The sequence below is a fragment of the Gopherus flavomarginatus genome, chromosome 9 (genome assembly GCF_025201925.1).
Source record: "Gopherus flavomarginatus isolate rGopFla2 chromosome 9, rGopFla2.mat.asm, whole genome shotgun sequence".
NCBI lineage: Eukaryota > Metazoa > Chordata > Testudines > Testudinidae > Gopherus > Gopherus flavomarginatus.
This window is the reverse complement of record NC_066625.1, coordinates 23782631-23806264: the sequence shown is the minus strand read 5'-3', so window position 1 is coordinate 23806264 and position 23634 is coordinate 23782631. Positions and strand designations below refer to the sequence as shown.

The 23634-nt window shown below is 40.9% G+C and overlaps 1 protein-coding gene and 1 long non-coding RNA gene across 3 annotated transcripts; one reads left to right on the top strand and one right to left on the bottom strand.

The window, feature by feature from the left end:
- Positions 1-101: 101 nt before the first annotated feature.
- Positions 102-23634, bottom strand: TVP23A (trans-golgi network vesicle protein 23 homolog A). Of its 2 annotated transcripts, XM_050966489.1 has the most exons (8): positions 23468-23634; positions 22155-22234; positions 11187-11331; positions 9358-9447; positions 4475-4603; positions 2290-2418; positions 1341-1411; positions 102-358 (listed from the first exon to the last, which is right to left on the bottom strand). In XM_050966489.1, the coding sequence occupies exons 1-7, from the start codon at positions 23474-23476 to the stop codon at positions 1349-1351; spliced, it is 645 nt and encodes a 214-aa protein (XP_050822446.1). In that variant the 5' UTR covers positions 23477-23634; the 3' UTR covers positions 102-358; positions 1341-1348. The 2 variants fall into 2 exon arrangements, with proteins under 2 accessions (XP_050822446.1, XP_050822445.1); XM_050966488.1 differs by lacking the exon at positions 23468-23634 and having other exon boundaries at positions 22155-22285.
- On the top strand, positions 2369-9339 carry LOC127057618 (uncharacterized). Its single transcript, XR_007776140.1, has 3 exons — positions 2369-2442; positions 7022-7597; positions 7642-9339. It is a non-coding gene; the product is annotated as an uncharacterized LOC127057618 (long non-coding RNA).

Here is a 23634-nt window from a genome sequence, read left to right as displayed (position 1 = left end):
TTATAGAAATGTCATTACTGCATGTAGATTTCACCTCTGATGCACTATTTTGTGATACCTGAAATCTTGCATATGTCATTAGTGAAATTAATCTCCAAAGATGTTCACGTATAGACTTTATTCAGAAACTCTTATATATTAAATACATATTTTCATTGGAACATTTACCTGAGTCTCTCTTTTAAATATTAGTAGTTTCAAGCCTTCTTCATTTGAGGATTAATTGCAGTGTGCATTTCCATGCTGTGTTTCATTGGATAAGATCACTCAGACATCTTTTTCTTTGATTAGCACAGTTCCATATTTAGAGTGCAGTCACTTAAATTTAGGATTGTCTCCTCTTTTGTGATCAGAGTGTCTGGGAAAAGAAAAATAACTTTCAGCCTAGTGGGAACAAATTACTAACTTTTTTTTTTTTTAACTTAGACAAGTTAACGTTAGTTTCCTTGTTTGTAATACAAGAAATTAGAGAGCAAATGTCAAGGGAAAATTAACTGCATTTGCTTTCAAATTTAAATCAATATAAACTTGACTGTGTGGCTGCATAACAGAATGAGTTGACTTGAAAGCTTGCTGCCTACTGGAGTTATAGCAAGGAAATAAGTCAGTGTTTAGGCTTTAATTTATTTGTAGGAGTTTAATTCACTAGGTAATAAGGTGCTGTGTTGCCAGAAATCCCTTTCAAATGTGCCATTCCTCTGCTCTCTCCATCCCAATCTCTGATTCCAGACCCCCCTCCTTTATGCCAGAAATTAGCCAGAGAAAGGAAAGAAAAAAGGGATGGATAACTACTCTGCTCTGCACTCACTCATCCTGAATGTTAACAAGTCTTCTGACTTGTCCAATGGTTAAACATCCCAAACTCTGAGAAATGAGTAACACATACTGTAGGAAAATTGCAGTTGTCTTTTTTTATTACACTTCTGAAATTATGCTGCCTGATCTATATGAATATCACAGAACTGAATATTAGAAACACCCAGAGATAAGGAATCCACCAGAGGATTTATCTTCATGTTTAAAATGATCCCAGTCGTTAACAAACAAACTCTGTATTAACTTCTCAAACAGAAGCAAGAAATTATTTGCATGGTAGGATACTTTGGCCTGTTTTAAGTAAAACATGAAATTTTCCTTCCTGAATACATTGCCTTTTTATCTTAAGGTGTTAGCTTATAACTGCAACAAAGGAACTCTGTCACTAAAAATCTGAGTTTGACATGTTTTGATCAAGCAATTCTTTACTCTTGTTCAGACAGAGTTCATGCTCTAGAACAGTGTTACTTAATAGATGTTGTCTTATTTCTTATCCATTTTTCCAATATCAGTGCTCAACTTACACAGTCACCTAGTGGTTATGTATTTCCATATCCTTCAGGACATCCATACCCTGAATTTCTTCTTGTCTCTCCTGTAGAACGAACACATGAAATCCAAAGATGATGTACTACTAACCTAATACTGCAATCATTCCTCAATCATTTTTCCTGCCTCCTCTAATGTACTTCACAAAATCTCAATCTTAACTATTCCAAGGAGGTAATACAAGAGCACAGAATGGGTTTGTTATAAAACACATTGTCTAATTCTTTTACACCTCAGGCAAGCAAACAAGACAATTTAGAAAAGTTACATGGTCACTTTTTCCACAATGTAGGGGGGAAATGGTGCTTTTTTTCTTAAGCCACTCAATTCTGCATCTTTTGGGAAAGTAGAAATTGATTTGTTGGTCTGCCATCCACATCCATATCCATAAAAGAAGAAGCAGCAAGATATTGTAGTAGAAGCAGCAAGATATTTTCTTGCACCATACCCCAAACCATGAACAGAACTCAAAGAAATACCAGGACAATTTTATAGGCCCTTTTTACAGGCCACTTTTAAAGGAAATCCTTCATTTATTGCAAAGCAGTCCCTGTCAATGGGTCCTTTTGGCTTCTCTGCTCGGGTCACACTTACTCTTTTGCAGTGCAGCAGTTAGACCATACAATTCCCAAACTGGTTTTTCAGACTAAACATTAATTTTGCATTTCAAAAAGAGGGACCACTAGTTTGAGCCTTTAAAAGGGTTGACGGACTTTTGCACTGATATTATTCGTGCACAGGAAGTCTGTAGGTCCACGCAGATGTATATGTGATGAACACAACTCACTATAAAGCACATCCTGGCATTCCTCAGTCATGTCTATCGAAGTGTAAATCAGCATAATGCCCAATTCCTTAAAAGCTGCTGTGGAAAACACATACATGATGCGACTATTGAGAATAATAACTAAGCTTAATACTTACCCTCTGAAACATCTGCTGTGACAAAAACCTTGAAGTTACTTTGCTGATGCTTTTTTTCCCTCCTAATTTACAGTGGATGTATCCATATAAGTTAGCAGCTTGAAGGGAGATTCCAGTTATCACAAGAGCCTGCAGAAGTTGGCCCAATAAAAGGTATTACCTCACCCAGCTTGTCTCTCTGAGGCTATAGATAATCAACAGCTTAGTATGGACAAAATGATAATGCTGATTAATGTAAGTAATATCAAAAGGAATTTACCTTCAAATAATAAATTTAAACTTGCATTTTAGGAAGCTTAAATAACCAGCAACACCCCTTCCTACCGACTGACAGATAAGCCTTTTTTTTGAGGGGGAGGGAAGTCTCACTTTACATTTCAAGGATGGAAATCATTCTCCCTCACTCCTCACCAGCTCTGGTCTCGCTCCTTCCAGCTGGACCCATTTTGTCAGTGCTTTGTGCCTAACTATAATACAAAAGTCTGACTCAAAAGAATAACTCTTTAAATCTACATACAGTCATGTTCCCTTCATTTTAAGACATTCATAGCCAAATTCTCACTACCTGCTATTTACAAGACCTTTAATTTAATTTAACCTTGAATGCCACTACCCCTTTACCTACAAAAGAGGTTCTATAATAATTTGCAAATTTATGAAAGACTGAACAGTACAGTTTAGAAGATGTGCCAACATTTACAGAAAGCATAATTTTAGTACCACAAAACGATTTGGTAAACATTTTCTAATAGTCAGCTTCAGCAGCTTTCAGAATCATAGAAGTGTAAGACTGATGGAGGGACCTCAAGAGTTTATCAAGTCCAGCCCCCTGCGCTGAGACAAAACCAATTCTATCTAGACCATCCCTGACAGATGCTTGTCCAACCTGTTCTTAAAAACGTTCAGTGATGGGGATTCCCAACTTCTTGGAAGCCTTGTCCAGAGGCTTGTTTATTATCCCTATAATAATTTTTTCCCCCTAATATCTAACCTAAATCTCTCTTGCTGCAGATTAAGCCCATTATTTCTTGTCCTACCTTCAGTGACCATGGAGAACAATTGATCACTGTCCTCTTTATAACAGCCCTTAACAAATCTGAAGACATAACAGGTTCCCCCCTCTGTTGTCTTCTCTCAAGACTAAACGTGCCTGTTTTTTTTTTTAACTATTCCTCACTGGTCAGGTTTTCTAAACAATTTAGAAAAGTTACATGGTTACTTTTTCCACAATGCATGGAAAAAATGGTTTTTACTTGGTGACTAAATGGTGATAGCCACAAAAATGATAAAACCTCTCCTCTGGATTCTCTCCAGTTTGTCCAAGCCTTTCCTAAAGTGCAGCACCCAGTACTGGACACAGTACTCTAGCTGAGGCCTCACCCATGCCAAATACAGTGGGGCAATTGCCTCCTGTGTCTTATATGACACTTCTGTTAATGAACCCCAGAATATTAATCTTTTTCGCAACTGCATTGCACTGTCAATTCATATTCAACATGTGATCCACTATAACACCCAGATCCTTCTCACCAGTACTACTGCCTAGCCAGTTATTCCCCATTTTGTAGCTGTGAACTTGATTTTTTCTTCCTACGTATAGTACTTTGCACTTCTCCACCTAGTTGTCTAATGAATTTAAGAAAATTAATATTATTGGTAATACTCTCTTCCAAAGAAAGTACCAGACATTTTCTAGAAAACAGTATCTTATTTTGGAACCAGTAATTGTAACTGAAGTTTAAAAGGTCTCATTTCAAGTACATGCTATATACCAGTGGTGGGCAACCTGCCATGGTAATCTGATTGCGGGCCACGAGACATTTTGCTGACATTAACTGTCCGCAGGCACAGTCTCCCGCAGCTCCCAGTGGCCGCGGTTCGCCATTCCTAGCCCCTGCGGCCCGCCGCTTCCCGCAGCTCCCATTGGTCGGGAACAGCGAACCGCGGCCACTGGGAGCTGTGGGAGGCCATCCTGCAGACAGTCAACGTCAGCAAAATGTCTCGGTTTGGAAACAGAAGCCTGCTCTACAACTTCTTGAAGCTGTCATTTTAATCTTCTAACTTAAATTCTTACTTCCTATGGAATCTAACTTTAAACTATATTTTTAATAGATTTGTTTTTCTGCTCCTTTCCCCTTCACTGCACTTATCGCCCACAGCTCATATGGAGTTACCCCATGCTTACCAGCCATTTCAACTTCAAGGAAAATAAAGTGCTAAAAAAGAACACTGTCCAAATAACTGGACAGATAATCAGTCCAAGCCAAAAGATTCGAGCTTCAACTTCGGTTGAGGCAGCTATGCTTGTAGATACCTAGAAAGAAAAACATTTAGTTTTAGTTACAACAACACCCTAACAATAGTTAAGGACTGAGGCATTCCTTTCACAGATGATTTATATGCATTTATATGTTCCTGTTGTGTTTTATTTAATATCAGCTGTAGCTGCTTGAAATAAATTATTTCCTATTGCTTGGCTGTATGCTTCCTTAGATTGGCATTCTGTTAACTGAAATCATTGCAGCATGGGAGAACAAAATACAGCTTCTGAATACAGTATTAATTTTATTTACACAGACGAAAATTGGTCATGCCCTGAACTCTACTTAATACCATAGGTATGCTGGGTAACTAGTTGAACCACCAAGCATTTTAGACATGTATATTCTGCATGAAACAGCCATTAAAATCCAAGTTTATCTTTAACAATATGAAAGGAAACATACTAAGTTGTAGAACTCAGTTGATTTTATTTAAATGCTACAAAATTATGAAGTACCCTAGAATGAGTATGTTCAGCACACTACACTGTTTAACAGGCAGGATAATAGCGTTTGAGGAGCAAATAGTGAACCAAACTGCCACTTAATTCTCAAAAATCAACGTGTCATTTTGGCTCATATTTCATCTCACCTTGGATTTTGGAAAAACTAGGAGCACAGATGAGTCTACTCCAGTGGTCACCAACCGGTTGATCCTAGAGTCTCTTCCAGTCAATCGTGATCTCCAGGGGGGGCAGTGGGGTTGCCGCTAAGGCAGGCTCCCTGCCTGCCCCTTCCCTACGCCATTCCCAGAAGCTGCCATCATGGCCCCGTGGGGGGTAGGGGTCTCTGCATGCTGCTTCTGCATGCAAACACTGCCCCCACAGCTCCCATTGGTCACAGTTCTCCATTCCTGACCGGTGGGGGTGGTGCCTACAGAGAGGTGCCACATGTCCCACGCTCATCCCAGGGGCCACAGGGGTCTGTTGGCCCCTTCCAGGAGCACTTTGGGGTCGGGGCAGGCAGGGAGCCTATCTTAGCCTCGCTGTGCCACCTACCGGGAGCCACCCAAGGAAAGTGCTGCCCAGTGGGGGACTGCACCGCAGCCCTGAACCCCTTCCTGTATCCAGCACCCCATACCCACTCCTGCACCCAACACTCTGCCCCAGCCCGGAGCCCCCTCCTGCACTCAAACTCCTTGTCCCCAACCCAGAGTCTGAACCCCCTGCAACCTGAACCCCCTTCTCCAATCCAGTGAAAGTGAGTAAGGGTGGGGGAGAGTGAGCAATGAGGGGGCTGCGGGGATGGAGTGAGCAGGGTGGGGCTTCGGGGAAGGGGTGAGGTAGATCCTGGGTTGCCCTTACATTCAAAAAGTGATCTTGTGCATAAAAAGGTTGGAGACCACTGGTCTACTCTAGACATATCCTATGCTGTGTAAAATACTCCACTGCAAATGAGCGATAACAACTATCTGGAAAGCCATTTAGACTAAATTGGCACCCTATGTGTTTCAGGCTTGCAACATTCTACAATTTACAAATCATGAAATGCAAGCCAGCTCTTCTGTTATTAAACTGTGTACAACAATGACAGATTTCACTTTATTTGTATAACTTACTATTAAATGGTTGACATATTTTACAGTGAAGGTCATGCCTAGCACCACGTAAACTTCATTCTCTGTTAAATACAAAGGGAATCCTTCAAGATTACTGCTTAAGCTGGTAACTGCAGAGCATGCCCAGTCTATTTTGAAGTCACAACAAATACATAATAGGCATGACTCCTGCTCCCACAGAAGCCAGATATATCTGAGCTGACTCCTGAAGAGGTAACTCGGACACTAACGCCAGTTAAAGTACTAATTTGACTTTAACATGTTCTCTTATGCACAAACAGGACTGTTTTCAATCTACAAAAATGCTGAGTTGTCTTGAGTGAAAGTGGAAACATCCAAAACGTATGAAGAGCTAGAGTGAAGCACAAAAAGGGAGGCAATGGTTTAAGTAGAGCAAGCCTTCCATTATTTGCAAAGTAAAGATTCAGTGCATAGGTCTTGTAAACAAAGAGTTTGACTTTTTTATAGAACTTATATCCAGTATGGTCAGAAAAGTTATATCATCCAAGTTGCAAACACTGATGAATCTCTACTCCCAAGAGCTTGCTAGGAAAGTTTATAGCATGTCCTCAGCATATTCCCGCTCTGGGGATACGCCAGTGGGTGCAGCAGACTGGAACCTTCTCATAGCAGTGTCTGTTAGAGCTCTCATGCACTCCTTGGCATTCCAGGATGTTTGAAGGCAAGGCTATTATAAAGGGGGCAGAGTGCCCCCTACCACTTCAGTTTCTTCCAACCGGGCAGTAGCCTGACATGAATCTCTCTGGATCCATCACACCCAAATCATTCTCTAAAAATGCAGTGCCTTAGCTTAGTATAGTGTTAAACTTCATTTTTTATTCTTTGCTCTTAGTTGAGACTTCAATTCTAGTTCCATGGCAGATCTGAAAACTAAGAGATGTGACTTCATAAGGTATGCTTTTGTCCAGAAGTGTTCCTGGAACATGATGCCTATCGTAGAGCATTTATACTTGGCCTGCAGAGAGAGTCACTCTCCAAAACTACACAAGGAGCACCAGAAGAGGCTGCAAACCTTATTGCTTCAAGAAGCTCTGACTGCAAAACCTCCTGGATCATACTCATCCAACGGGTCCTGCATCTAAGGTGAAAAGGCCAGAGTCAGCTTCTGACACCTTGGAGAGTGAGAAGATGAAAAATACTATACATAAGGTTCTGATCTCTGCCCCAGGATATGAATCTAAGACCTCAGTGCAGCCAGTGCCCAGATCACCTGATCTAAACATTAAGTGCTCAGACAGTCGATGCTGAACTCTGAAAAATCTTGATATTGGTCTACTTTGGTTCTGAGAAATACAGAGCAAGACAAGGAAACTCCTGTTAGCAAGGCCAAATCCTATTCAGGAGACTCCTCCAATCTGTCAGCTCTGGATCAAAACATCAGTTCCTAAATCAAAGACTAAGATTTCAGGTCAGGGTAAATCTCTGCCTAAGAGTCATCCCCCAGTTCTGAAGATCACGTCAAATCTGAAGATTATTTTAGAACTGGCAGTTGTTTCTACATTGTCCATCCGCACTGCACCAACCTTTACTGTGGAAGCCCAAATGCACCGCACGGATCCACAATTAGATACAGTGCTGGCTCCACAAGGGACAAAAATGGTTTCTGCTTCTAAGGTTAGAATAAGAGGAAGGCTCCTGCTAGTTATCCTCAGATCTGTCCACCAGAGAAGAGAAGTTTGGATGAATTATTGCAGATATCCCCAGACACTTCTCTTCCTCCCTCCTCCCCCCCTGCCACATCAAAACAGCTAAACACTACCACTGGCACCACTTCAGTCTATTCTTGAATAATTGCTTCAATTAAAGATTTCAGATCTTTCTATATCCTCGAAAGTTCACTTAGCAGCTAAAGCTACCCATCAGGCCCAGAAAGATAATTATGAAGAGACTTGCCTATATGTATCCACCAATAAAAAAAAAAAATCCAGTACCAGCATGGCATCTCAGTTTACTCTTTATGCAGATAATGAAGCCCCCCTTTCAACCTACAGCACCCTGTTCTGTTCCTTCTATATATTAAAATGGCTTTCACAATAGCCATAACATCAGCTAAGCAAATGAATGAACTGCACGCTCTTTCTGGCTGATCATCCCTTCACACTCTCTCATAAGAATAAAATGATGCTCTGTTCTAATCCTAGATTTGTTCACAAGGTGGTATCCAACTTTCACATTTGTCAAACTGAGGAAAGCATCCATTCTATCTCTTGTTGGCAATAGGTCACATACTACAGTACTTCCATAACATGCCTTAGCCATGTTCCAATTGCATTTCTAAAAGGCTGCTAGTTGGAGCTCTATACATAACATTTTACAAAACACTGCTACCTGGCTTTGGCTTCAGTTAGCACTCAAAGTCCTATCTTCCCACTTATAAGATAGTTTGGCAAGCAGCACTCCATAAATGGAATAGTAACCTTCATTTCTTTGAGTATTCTCTTACTTACCTGTCCTTCGAGATGGACACTCCCCACCCACTTTCTCCTCTTCCTTGGAATCTTAATAGAATCTTGAGTCTAAAGAAGTGGTGAAAGGAACTGAAGTAGCAAAAGATATCATATGCCTTTTTATAATCTTCTGTCAGAATATTCAGGAATGCAAGAGGAAGAGGTAGGAGGGATACATAAGCACTCTAATGGATACTGCTATGAAAAGATTCTACCGTCTGCGCTGCACACAGGAATTTAATATACGGAGTCCATCTCAAAGAACTCTGGTTATAGATAGGTAACCTTCATTTCCAGCACAGTTCTTGAGTATCAGTGCAGAATTGCCATCAGTAACAGGAGTGGGCAAATAGAATGCCAAGCTATCACATGATGTTCTCTCTCCAGGAAACAGAAATTGTAACTCTACAAGCAATAAGATTATATAAATTTGTCATAAATCCAAGTCCTGTTGTTGTCACCAAGGTCAAAGTGTTGAAACTGTAGCCTGACAAAAGTTTAGTGCTATGAAAAAACCCTCAAATGTGTTCTCAATTCCTTTAATATTGCTCTGTAAATTTATCCCAAGAGCTGTAAAATCTGGATAAAAATATCCTTTACACAACATTAAAATTCCAGAATTAACTGCACTTAATAGTGTATCAGCACTACTTATCAGCTGTTTATCATTATACATTGTAACATGGATAATATTTTACTACAGTTCTTACTTTAAAAGTACCTTTTTTGCTTCAAAAACCCAGTGGCTTTTTCCATCTTCATCAATCTGGTTCCACCAACGTAAGCCAACTAAGAGTCTTCCAGTTACATTCTAGAGACAGAGTTAGTGAATTATTTTCATAAATCAACTAGGTAATTCACATTAGACCAAGTTTTTTGTTTTTTTTGTTTTTTGTTTTAATTCACAAACATGACTCTGAAAGACTAGATCCTTTTTGTCAACTGTTTAAAGTTTTGAAAGTTATGCCAAAATTTTTAGGGGTGTGTGGTCACAGGCCAATGAACTATAGAGCCTTATAATACTGTTCTGATATAAGCATTAATACAATGCAGTTTTATTTCAATGGGAAAATGTCTCTCCCAAGTCAATTACAAGAGGAGTTATTCAGCTAGTTAAGATCATCTGGGGCCCACCCAGTCACACTGTGAATGTGAGAGGGGAAATCCAAAAGGGTATAAAACAGACAGGAAAGAGGAACATTCATTATAAACAAGCAAGTTAGGCACTAATCTTTACATGTGAATGATTACTGTACAAATTTTTCATTATATCAACATGCATCTATAAACTAACATACAGTCCTGTTCCATTTCTCTCCCTTTTCCCTTCATTCTAAGACTTTCTTTGAATGTGAGGTTAACATATATATTCAGCTGCCCATTTTAATGCATCCAAAGGCCATCCCCAAAATCAAAATATAATCTTAGTAATTAGTATAATACAGAAACAATGTTTACTCAGTCACTTTTGAAGTAAAATGGAAAGCCACATATGTAGGTAGGGACATCCACAGGCTTTATGGCTTAGGTAACTTTTTTGACTTCTATGCTTCTTTTCGTGCCCAGACCTCCCACCCCCACAAAAAAGTCCTAGCTTTAACGTAAATTATTTTTAATCTGTTTGACCAAAAATGTAAATTCATTTTTATCTGTCTGACCAAAAATGTAAATACATTTCTAGGACATTATGACCAGGCAGAACAAGATTAAGTTTGTTTTCTCCAGTTTGTCTTCATTTTAAAATTGCTTTTCAAATAACTAGTGAGTAGTGACAGATTTTCCTGTCAATATCACTAGACTTTTCTACAAGATGGGGTCAAATTCAGAAGGCCCACCACATTAGTGGCAATATTACTGTCTTCTGTAGTTCAAACTGTAGGATCAGGACTTCAGTGATGCTTGGTATCTATGAAGAGCCCCAGTGGTTTCTGTGGGGGTTCCACGCAGGCACAAGAGTCTACCCACATGGATTTGATTGTAAAATCAGTCCTTAGTCCTTCTCTCTGATCCTTTGCATTTTCTCCATTATTAACTGGTTTAGAACTGCATTAAAGCTATGGGGTTATATTCTGAAGTCATTACAAATTTATGGTATCTCTTTAAACTTTCAGGGTGCCTATACTCCAGACTTTTTAAATGATGTATAAATGAAAATTATGTTAATGATTTTCCCCTCTTACATCAACAGTTTATTAATCTCAAAGGCCCTGGTATTATAGCTATCATCCTTTTTGGAGCTTATCAATGAACACTGCTCTTTAAATTGAATGTAAAGATCACTAAGGCATAGAACGCTACCTTACCTGATTCCAAAGGCAAAGCATAAACAAGATTACCATAGGTGCGGTAAATTCCTTAATATTTGTACTAAAACATGTAAATACTGCTTCCATCTAGTTAAAACAAAACTGTTCAGCAAGTTTAATAAAGGAAGAGCAGTACAGGATTATCTGATAGTTATTTTTCACTGTATTTGCCATTAAGAAAAATCAAAATCAAGAAATAAACAGAATATTTCTAAACTTCATTACTCGTTCAGAATGTTCTTACCTTAACAGACCAGAAGTCAAAAGACAGAAGGAGGAGAATAGTGACAAAACAGGCAACAAAGCTTTTGCTGAACCAGTCACAGAGCAAGTAGGTAACAATAGCACTCACTCGGAAAAACAGGTGAAAAAAGGTAGCCAGGGGATGCCTAGAAAAACAATCCAGAACACTTACTAACTTAAGAGACAAAACATATTACAATATTTACCAATGTTGCAATTTAATGTTGTTGAAAAACATGTGTGGTAGGATGCAGATCTCTTATTCAACAAAGCAATCATGGTTTTCCCACTAGCTAAGTTTCAGCATAAGACTAAAAGGAAGATTGTTCTGCCTGTTACCTATAAACATTCCTTCTTCCCCTCAATTTAGAACAAAAAAAAATCTAGTTTCTTCATCATTTGTTGTAGGCAGTCCCCTTGCATGTTGGTGAGACTAGGGGCACACACACAACCCTGGGAGGGATTAGGGGGCCCTTGGTATGGGAAAGAGGGTGCACTTAGCCCCTGGCAGAAGGGGGAGAATGGGGGACCCTGGTACAGGTGGAAGGGTTAGTTGGAAACTGAACCCCTGGTGGCAGGAGAGGCTGGAGGTCCTGGGAAAGAGGACTGTACGCAGAGACCCAGGAATGGGGTGGGAGGGGCACACAAAACCCCTGGTGAGGTGGGGGATGGAGATACATAGCCCCTCGCATGGGGGGAAAGGTGGAAATAGGGGTGGCAGGGAAGAGTTTCAGGGGAACCCTGAAACAGAAGGGGATAGGAGGGTGGCACAGAAGGAGCTTGTGGGAGAGAGTGGAGGAATGCAAGGAGCCCCTGGTATATACAATAAGCTTAGCCTACACAAGCTATGAAGTATGTGACCTTGAGTCCAATTTACAGTTCCAATGGTTAGCTAGACCTGTTCAGCTGCTACAAGCAGAAACCCAGCCACTTAAACTAATCTTGTCCCTTTGGAAAGAAGGTGAAATTGCATCTGTCCTGTTCAGCAAGAAAGCTGTTTTATTGATGAATGTTTTATCTTGCGTACTTAACAGCTTTCATCTGCAAGGCAGCAGACTAATACTTAATTAGCACATATACAGATTTCAGCGTTCACTTGCCAATTAATTTTGGAGGCACTTCCATTTTAGGAATTCACCTATCACCACCCTGTGCTGAAAAAACACAATTCACCTTCTGAATAAGGAAGCTAATTTGTTAATCAATAATTAGTCCAATTTCCTATTTTAATAATTAATGCTATTATGCAAGGTATAGCAAAAATACTGTATAGCAGTGGTTCTCAAACTTCTGTACTGGTGACCCCTTTCACATGGCAAGCCTCTGAGCGTGACCCCTCCCCCTTATAAATTAAAAACACGTTTTTATATATATTAACACCATTATAAATGCTGGAGGCAAAGTGGGGTTTGGGTGGAGACTGATAGCCCACGACCCCACCATGTAATAACCTCCCAACCCCCAGCTTGAGTACCGCGGCTGTATAAGTTTACTGATCCTCTAAAGAAAGTTATTTTTTAAAATGAATAAGAAATAGCCAACGTTTAAATTTGACAAGTAGCAGGAAGGGTGAGCAGTAGACCCGGTGCTGATCTCCAACATAAAATTCACAATGTTGCCTGCATATAAAATGTTGGAATTGTCCCTTTAAAGCTGCCATTAATCAGTATAGCCAAGTTTTTACAAGACTTAAGCAGCAAAATACAGTAATATTAACAGATCAAAATACCTGGCTGGTGATATGATATTATCCAGAGGTGAAGGTGAATTTATGGAATAGGTCCTATCCAAAATGATTACGTCCAGAAATGAGCTGACAGGTTAGAAGTCTTGTAGATGTTAACGTTTAAATGAATTAACTCTGACTAAAGTAAAAGACTGCAAAAAAGTAAGTGTAAAGCCTAATGCAATAGTTTTCATTGAGTTCAAAATGTGATGTGTACGTTTTTAGTTAGGAGTGGACAATAATAATTTTTTGTAGATAGTAGTATTTTCAAAAGTATATGATTAGCATGTGGTTATGCAAGAGAGTTACTCATTAATCCACACCAGTCAAAGTTCCTGCAGTCAATAACTTTGTTATTGTTTATGATATGCTAGCCAGAATAGAATACTTCATTCCTCCAGAACCAACTGGCAATGCAGTGTTCACAAGAGAGAGAAACTCACTTCATTAAAAAAGCAAGAATGACACAGGGAACAAATCCAGGTAAACAGATGAGTTGATATTTAATCACTCTTCTGTTCGTAACCACACTAACTTCAAACTTTCCAAAAACCATCCTCTGGTTTACAACTAAGCGTATGAAATTTTAGATAAAAGCTTTTTTTTTTTTTACTTCCTCTTAGCAGTTTCTGCGTAAAAAGACATGATTATATTGGAAATTGTCAAAACTGGAAGTACCAAATTGCTATTGCAGATCTGTAATGTGTGTCAACTTCACTCCAGTAGGAATAATGCGGAATGTATGTTTCATACTTCCTGATTTTAACAGCAATTCAATCTGGGGAAATGTAGGGTGTTTGAGCTATATAGTCATTGCCAGGATGTCTGGGAAGACCTGTGACATTAATGAAATGGACCAGAAAGGCAAGCGACTATTACTCTGCTGTGGTAAGTAGCAAGGAGAGGTTACACAAGGCAGAGCCGCACATAAAAGGTGCATTGTGCTGATAAACATTAGTGATGGAGCAAAACCAAGCAGACAAATAGTGGGTAACGGCTGCCAGAATAGACCAGTTGCTGAAATTTATTAGCTGTAGTAATGTTGAGGGACATTAGGGTGTTAATAGTGCTACCAGGACTTAGAGATGTTCTGATCCCAGACTTGGATAGGTGTTCACTGGAAGAAGCATCCTTTGAAGCAGCAGGGATGACCACGACTGGAGATGGGACAGGGAGGGACAGGGCTCTAAAGTGACACCAGGTATTCTCTCTCTCAGGTGCTTGGCGGGCTTGTTCTTGCTCACATACACAGAGTCTAACTGATCACCCTATGTGGGATTGGGAAGGAATTTTTTCCCAGGTCAGACTGGAAAATATACTGACCACTGGATGAATAGTTTTCTGTTCCCTGAGTGACCACAGCAGGAGCTGCCCTAGAGCAATCAGGAACCTGTGAGAACCAATTAAGACAAGCAAGCTAATTAAGACACCTGGAACCAATTAAGAACTTACTAGAATCAATTATGGCAGGCAGGCAGACTAATCAGGACACCTGGTTTAAAAAGGATCTCCCAAGTGGGGGAGGGTTGCAAGGAGGAGAGAGTGAGAAGGCATGTTGCTGGAAGACTGAAGAGTACAAGTGTGATGAGGCTTCAGGAGGAAGAGCCTGCAGTGAGGATAAAGAAGGTGCTGGGGGAAGGTCATGGGGAAGTAGATCAGGGAGTTGTAGCTGTCACACAGCTGATACAGTGAACATTGTAGACAGTTGCTATACACAGGGCCCTGGGCTGGAACCCAGTGTAGAGGGTGGGCCTGAGTTCCCCCCAACTCCTGATCTGACAAAGGAGGAGTTGACCTGGTCTGTGAGAAACACCAGAAGGGAAGGCCTAATTTGGAAAGGGATCTGGCCTGTCCCTTACCCACTAGGTGGAACACAGAGACTGTGGGGATTGTTCTCCAGTTCCCCCATGCTGACCAACAATGAGGTTAGCTGAGTGAACAGCAGGTTTGAGCCTGTATCAGAAGTAGCCAAACTGAGGGCTGCTGTGAACCTCTGAAGTGAGCAATTCTGCCAGAAGTGCAGGACCCACCCAGGCAGAGGAGGAACTTTGTGTCACAAGTTAATTGTGGCCTCACTTCCTCAGAATATAGGTCCCATTACAATTGTTAAAATTTGGGATGTATTTTATTTTTGCACCATATACTGTCATTTGCAGGAGTTTTGGCAAGAAGGCAGCGGACTTTGAGGAGGAATTGATGCCATAAAATGCTGTCTCTCTACAGACTATGAGACGTGCTCTACAGCTTTCTAACTTCTTTGCAAATTAATGCATCCTGTCTCTCTCACTTTAGATATTGGGTATTTTTTTATATTGGATACCTATATGTGGTTTCATCTTTGTGAGAAGTTTAGAATGTAAATCAGAGATAAGTGGCATAATTAGTTGAAAGGGCAATTATGTTTATTTTTCACATGGAAGCCTGTAGCTAAAAAAAATAGGAAGGTAGGATTATGATAAACCAAAACAAACTGCATATTTGGCTGAGTGATGGCCGCCTGCTTTTTCTGAAGCTCCCACCATGGTATCCCTGTCAATCTTGTATTGCATATCAGACAAAAGTGTAATATTTCATTCACTGACTTCAGCATATTCTTCCATAGCTTATGGCTTTGACACTTTTTCTCTTTGGGAAACAGTCACTGAAGTGTGTTTACCCATTGCAGTTGATATAGAAGTAATGCTGGTAGCAAATACTATTGATTTAAGTGGTTGGCCTGCAGGATTTAATCAATCAAAAACCTACCCACAGAGCTAGGGTTCCAGGCTCTTGTGCTTTGTGCATGTATGTATATTATAATTGTACACTATTGTTTAGAATAACCTCTCAGAAGCTTAAAGAATTCCATGTTACTGTATTTCACTGTAGTCCATTTCTGTTTATGCCAAAGGATCTTTAAATTAATCTGGTATAGTAATTTACTTCCTCATTTATGCACCAGAAAAAAACTCTGGGAATGATTTGTTGACTTGTTCACTCTTCTGCTTCAGAGCTGCAATTGACAGTTTCTAGTTCCTACTGTCTAAATAAGATTTTTGACAGAATATTCCCAAGCAGAACAGTGTTATAAAGCAGGTAAAACATTAAGCCAAGACACCTGTGTCCCTTTTGAACAAAGCAAAATGTATACCTTCCAAAATCCATTCACAGGTAAATGGTATTTATCTATACTTAATACAATATTATTTCTGCAACTGGAAACAGTCCTTCCTAAAATCCCTCTAGACATACAAGGACCGTCAGAAGAGGCCAATGTAATTAGTAAACAAAAAAGCCAATTCATATTGACTAACATGCAGTTCAAAGAAACAGCATCATGATTTTTCTAAGGTGATTGCTGTAGTTTGATATTAGCGGCAGAGAACTAAGTGACACAGGATGGTGCAGGAGACATTTTAAAATGTAATGACCCTTTAGCTCTAGTTCACACACTCAAAACCAGTACTGGGAAAAAGTAACTAACACTTTGATCCTGCATTTGTATGGCATACATTGGGCTCTACACGAGCACTAGTCTGCCTGTGAACTAGACAAAAGTCTTGATTTTTCTACCAGATTAGTAAAATGGTTCAAAAAATTGAGCGTAGACAAATCAATTTAGTTACATTTGGTGGATTTCTCTAGTGTGAATATAGTTATACTGATATAAAGGTGTTTATTGGATTAGCTTTACTGAAAAATTATATACTTGTGTTATACACATTGATACAGTATAATTGCATCCACACTAGGCTACTGCACAATGTTGTTAAATAGATGTAAAAAGTGAATATAGACAAGCCCTTAGTAAATAGTAAGCAGGGATACTTAATTCTCGGGCTCCTTTGGTGGTGACCTGTAAAAGATAAAAATGGGTATTTACTTTTTTTATTTAAGGCAGGGCTCAAAAGGGTTTTGGTGATTTGTTTTTTTTACTTTTTTTTTTTTACCTTTTATTTAGAAGTTCAGATTCTGTCTTCCAAGAAAAACAGGAAAGCCTAATCAAATGAGAAACTAAACTAAAAGTAGGTGACACCCATCTAGGAAATGAAATCAGATTGAAAATGGAAATATTTGTTCTTCAGAATGTTAAATTTTCTCTTCTTAAATATCAAATTCAAATACCTTAAAGTTGAAAGCTCTTGTTAAGGGTTCTGTTAATCCTTAATTTAATGGCCTACCAAATCTTCTTGGTCCTCTAATGAACTACAGCAAAACAAGACGGACCTCACATTCCTTTTATTTCTAAGATGCAACAAGCAGAAAATAACCTCAAATCACAGGCATTCTTTACAAATTACAAAGAAGCTAAATTTTCCTCTGCAAGTCACTTCAAAGATGGTATCTTGAGGCGAGGATGCATTGATTAGAATGGCATGGGGAAACTTGCATTGTCTACTGCTGTACTTGATTTATGAAATACTTCATTTTCAGAAAATGATTATATAGCATCATTGCTATGTGGTGTTAGGTATGCATTGCTCTTTGCAGACAATACATTTCCTAGCTCAAATAGCTTACAGTCTATGGCCCCAATCCTGTGTTTTGATCTAGGCAGGCAGACCCTTGTATCTACACAGAGCCACACTGATGGTGGTCTGCTCACATAGATCAGAGCATAAGATTGGGACATAAATTTAAAACCTGACATGACAAATGTGGGAGTAAGTAGAAAAGAGGATTAAAATCATGGAGTTGCTTTGGTTTAAGCACATGAGGGTTCTGCTTGTTTTAAGTGATTGTTTCCTGTTTCAAAACTGAAGTTGTGTAATTCATGCACATCTCTCTGGTGTCTGAAAATGGGATGTGGAGGGAGGGCAGAATGTGAGCACAAGAGAATGTAGAAGAGAAAACCAGAAGTAAATGTGAAGAGGAGAAGGAACTAGTGAAGGGAAGTAATTACCTCCAACACTGAGGAAAAGTGTGGATGCAATGGTGAGACAGAAATACTTTTTGTTTGTTTGGTGTAGCTCCTATGCTATGTGCTTTTTGAACAAAAAAGTCCCTGCCTGAGGAGTTCAGTCTAGGACTAGACAAACAGAAATTGGGACAGAAGGGTACAACCTACAAGCAGTGGTCAAAGACATGACTGAATAAGTCGTCCAAAATTAGGCTTATTTATCAAATTGAAATGGAGAGAATGTTAAGTAGAATTAGTGTCCGTAAAGAGTCTAATTTGAGATTAACAGAAAAAATGCTACAGATGTTTAAAGAAGGAAGTGAAATCATTTAATTAAAAACAATGTCAAGGTTGAAAGGCTCAAATCTTGCTCTATTTTTATCTGCCCCAGTCTTAGAATTGTACTGAAAACTTAACAGATTGATCTACTCCCCTGCCCCTTTCCTTTAAAGGAGCCCTTCTATTAAGGAACATTTTATAAACATTTAAAGCACTTGTGAGCAACTCCACCTCTTTTAAATGGAGTTAAACAATTTGTTCCCATGAAAATTTCATTTTCAACTTTCAAGGATTTATTTAAAAACCTCTGGCATAAACAGTAGGTTGGAAAATACAATCTATTACCTTGGGATCCCATCCAACACCCATTTTGAAGCTAGCAGAAGTTGTTCCACTGACTTCAATATGCATTGGATCTGGACTTGACTTCTTTATCTACAAGTATGATGTGTTTATTCTGTTCTTAATCAATTTGCCACAATTGTTTATAAGAATATTTTGAGAAAAATACCTTCCTAAAACTTTGCAACATTCAGAGTGGTCACTTACTCATCCTACAAATGCACTTTTTAAAGTTAATTGTAGCAAAGTCTTGCACAACTGATCTTGTCTGTAGTGGACAGGCTGCTTTTTTCTTTAATTGAATAAATTCAGTCCATTCCATCAAGTTAAGACACAATCAGCTTTGCCTGCTGGTACACTTTCATCAGAACAAAAAATGCTGGAGTGAGTAGTAAATGTGATATAGCAAAAAAACCTCAAGTATGAAAGTATCCTTTAGGGGAGTTGTGAAGTACTGTTAAAGTAATTATCTTTTGCCTACTAACGACCATTTCAAATCTCAGGATTATATAAAAAGTTTTTCCTCAGTCTCCACTCAGCTATCTCATATCTACTGCTGAGGTACTCTGCAGCTATGCACCCAGCAGAGGAAGCACATGCTAACAATTGGACTATTCCTAGAGCTGTGGTTGTATCTGATGCCATCTAGTAGGCAAACTTCAGCCACCAATGACGTGCTCATCTGAAAAGGGAAAAAAATAAAATTGCTAAACAGAAAAGCAAAAACAAAGCAAACTGACACTTCCCCTGTCTACTACTCTGCCCTTTCAATTCTCTCCCTTCAAAACTAAAATATGACCTGTTTAACACTCCATATTTAGTTTTTGAAAACAGCTGCTGGACTATAAATTAAATGATTATAAGGTTGAGTGTACAACTGGATGAAAGACCATACTGGAAGAGTAATCATCAATGGTTCTCTGTCAAACCAAAAGGGTATATCTAGTGGAGTCCTGCAGAGGTCAGGCCTGGATCCAGTACTACTCACTATCTTCATTAATAATTGGATAATGGAGTGCAGAGTGTGCCTATATGTTACAAATGATGATGCTTTATATTAACAAATTACACCAAGCTGGGAGGGGTGGTAAGCACTTTGGAAGAGAGGATGAGCATTCAAAATAACCTTGACAAACTGGAGAACTAGTCTGAATTCAACAAAATTAATTTCAATAAAGACAAGTGTAAAGTACTTCATTTAGGAAGGAAAAATCAAATGCACAACTAGAAAATGGGGAATAACTAGTTAGGTGGTCTTGCTGAAACTTATCTGAGGGTTATACTGGCTCACTAACTGAATATGAATCAACACTGATACATCTGCAAAAAAGGCTAATATTCTGGGATGTCAGACACAGGAGCTAATTGCCCTGCTCTACTCAGCACTAGTGAGGTCTCCCTCAGCTGTGCTCCATTCTGGTCAACAATCTTGAGGAAAGCTGTGGACAAACTGAATTTCAGAGCAGAACAACAAAAATGATAAAAGATTTAGGAAAACCTGTGAGGAAAGGTTAAAAGAACTGGGTATGTTTAGTCTTGAGGGGAAAAAAAAAGACTGAGGGGAGTCCTGATAACTTTCCTCAAACATGTTAAGGGCTGTTATAAAGAGGATTGTGCTCAACTGTTTTCCATGTCCACTGAAGGTAGGACAAGAAGTAGAGGGCTTAATCTGCAGCAAGGGAGATTTAGGTTGGAGATTAGGAAAATCTCTCTAATGATAAGAAAATCTGGCATACTCTTCTAAGGGATGTTGTGAAATCACCATCATTGGAGGTTTTTTTAAAAAAAAGGGTTGGTCTAGGTTTGCTGTGGTTCTTGACCTGCAGCCTAACCAGCACATGGCTGTGGCGCACATGACATCTTCAGGGCAATACAGATAGTGTGTATATATTGTGTGGATACGGCCCACATAATGCACAGAGAGATGCAGTGTGGCTCACAAAGGTAAATAGATTGAGAACCACTGGATTGGGTCCTGCCCCATGGCAGCAGGCTGGACTTGATGACTTCTCAAGATCCCTTCCCGCCTATATTTCTAAATGACTGGGGATAGGACAGTTAACTTTGGGGGTATAAGAGAGCCTCTCTGCTGTCTCTTTAGTTTTTTTTCTGTCTACCCTAGCACTTTTGTCAGTATAACTTGTCACTTGGGTGTGGGGGGAAAAAAACCACCCCTCTGAGCAACATAAGTTTCACCAGTATGGACAGCAGGCAACACTTTCCCAACAACATAGCTACCATGATCATTGGGGGTGGTTTAATTATGCCGGCAGGAGAGCTCACGCCCATTGGCACAGTGGCTACACGAGAAACCTTACAGCTGCATCAGTACAGCCGTGCTGCTGTAAGATCTCTAGTATAGACATAGCCTTAGTGCACTGGCTACTCCTGCATTCTTTGGGACACCAGTGCCCTTCAGTATTTAAAGGCATTCTATCTCACTACCCAGCAATGCTCGATACACTATCAGTGAACCAGATGTGCACAGGCCATTTGTTTGCATAAGCACCATTTTGAATTCAAACTACGTGAAGTAGTAGTAAAGGGAAAGTTAAATCAAGGAGGAGGCTTGCATATCATTCCGATACTCTGAATCACAACAAACTGAAGTTTGACTAGATCCTTGATGTTTTCCAACCTCTTTCCTTTACACACAAATTTTCAGAAATATAAAAATAAGTTTCCCTGGAAATAGCTTAAGGAATCACATTTCTGTAATTTAAAAACAGATTTTTTTGCAAATGAAACAAATTTTTATTGCCATATTGAGAAGAGAGGTTGATCCCTGAGGAAATAATACTAAAGCAAGTCAATAAATTAGGACACGTTGATCGCTTGGCATCTTTCCCTGGTTTCCTTCTCCCATTGATGCCAATAAGCAATACCAACACCTGCTGTGTTTGGGGGAAAAGAGAGGGGTAGGTATTACAATTCAAAGCACAAGGTTATCAGTTCATCAGTACTGTGTATACTTCTGTTCCTGTTGGCATAATGAAAACCTTGGCATTGCTCTAGTAGACTGTGGAAGAGTCTCCTAACTAAAGTAATAAAATCTCCATATATTGTGACATCTAAATGAGGAATGGACAAAGCACTAGGATACTGTGGGAAAACAAACCTACTTTGCTCCAAAAGGATGGATCAGACAGATTTGGAAAAGACCTATTGATCCAACAGCTAAATTTACAAGAAAGCTCAAATTACATGACAAAGGAAAGTCTGGTCATCTGACATGACAAGCTGTTCTCCCCCACTAGGTGACAGTTGTACTGCAAATGGCATTTTACAACTAGATTGAGAGAAGGTGCCAGTAAATGATGTCTGCCTTCCCTCTGGGCTGGAACAGTGTCCTGAATAGGAACTTTTTGTTTTCAACAAGATCATTTCATACAAGAAAAAATTATGGAAGAAGAGAATGTTCCTTTGAGCTGGATTTTTAAAGGCTAACATGCTGTCCACAGCAAAGAGAGGATGCATATTTTTCTGAGTGATGATACATGCAATTCTGAAGAGGCTTAAGAACTGGCAAAGTGATGCTTGAATCCTGACTCAAGGCATGAACAATTCCTAGGGCAGTTTGTCAAGGAGGAAAGACAGACAGCTGGTTTTCATGCATATTGAGGAATATTTTCCTGTTCTGCTTGTCTATCAGCATAGCCAGTGCCTTTCTCACAGATTCCTGCTTTAAGATAGGCATTTAAGGGAATAATCATGTAATTTACACTACATTTCTAAGTACTTACCTGATTTTTGCTTTCCTTAAGGCCAGTTCTTCTTCATTCCCAAAGTCAAGAGAGACATCCTCAGTGTCATCCACTAATGGCTGGAGAGGGAAACCCCCCCAACATCCAGACATCAATGGAAAAGAGACAAATCCTCACTGACACTCCAACTTCCCCCAGCCTACCACCCCTTTCCTCTGCCCCCCCCACCTTCCCAAACAGCCCACCTCCCCCAGCTTATCACCACCTTCCCTTTGGCCTCCCAGCCTCCCCTGACACCCCAATTCCCACCAACCTACCACCCCCTTCCCTCTGCCCCCCAACACCTCCCTTAACACCACAATTCTCACCAGCTTGCCACCCCTTTCCTCTGGCCCCCCACCCACCTTCCCAAACAGCCCACCTCCCCCAGCCTATCACCACCTTCCCTCTGCCCCTCAACTACTCCCCCAATTCCCACCAACCTACCATCCCCTTCCCTTAGCCTACCACCCCCTTCCCTCTGCCCTTCAGTCACCTCCTCCAACACCCCAATTCTCCCTAACTTACCACTCCTCCTCTCTGCCCCCCAGCCACCTCCCCCATCCTACCACCCCATCCCTCTGCCCCCCAGCTTCCTCCCCAACATCCCTATTCTCCCTAGCCTACCACCCCTTCCCTCTGCCCCCCAGCCACATCCCCCATCCTACCACCCCCTTCCCTCTGCCCCCCAGCCACCATCCCCACACCCCAATTCTCCCTGACCTACCACCCCTTCCCTCTGCCCCCCAGCTTCCTCCCCAACATCCCTATTCTCCCTAGCCTACCACCCCTTCCCTCTGCCCCCCAGCCACATCCCCCATCCTACCACCCCCTTCCCTCTGCCCCCCAGCCACCATCCCCACACCCCAATTCTCCCTGACCTACCACCCCTTCCCTCTGCCCCCCAGCCACATCCCCCATCCTACCACCCCTTCCCTCTGCCCCTCAGTCACCTCCTCCAACACCCCAATTCTCCCTAACTTACCACTCCTCCTCTCTGCCCCCCAGCCACCTCCCCCACCCTACCACCCCCTTCCCTCTGCCCCCCCAGCCACCTTCCCCACACCCCAATTCTCCCTAACCTATCACCCCTTCCCTCTGCACCCAGCTTCCTCCCCCAACATCCCTATTCTCCCTAGCCTACCATCCCCTTCCCTCTGCCCCCAGCCACCTCCCCCATCCTACCACCCCTTCCCTCTGCCCCCCATCCTGCCGGTCCCATTCACCTACTGGCACCGCACCTCCACCCAGGCCCTGCCCTCCCCGCTCGCCTCCCGCTGGTGGGGGCGCAAGGACTGGACGCCGGGGCCCACCTGCTTCATCCTGCCGAGCCGAGCCGGATGCTCCGCAGTCCTCACGGACCGAGTCCGGCCCGGGCGCCAGCGGGCTCGGCCTCGCGGGCCAGGCGCGACCGGTTGCTAAGGAGCGAGAGGAGAAGCGGCCGGGTGTCACAGTGAAAAGAGTCCGGGCCGAGGCGGGG

What these genes read in the sequence shown, in the direction of transcription:
- TVP23A (XM_050966488.1), bottom strand. Translation starts at nt 22,267, where the DNA reads ATGTCTGGATGTTGGGGGGGTTTCCCTCTCCAGCCATTAGTGGATGAC. An exon ending in TTGACTTCTGGTCTGTTAAG is followed by an intron (nt 9,448 to 11,186) that starts GTAAGAACATTC and finishes CTCTGTCTCTAG; the next exon opens with AATGTAACTGGAAGACTCTT. An exon ending in CCTTGAAGTTGAAATGGCTG is followed by an intron (nt 2,419 to 4,474) that starts GTAAGCATGGGG and finishes CAACTTCTGCAG; the next exon opens with GCTCTTGTGATAACTGGAAT.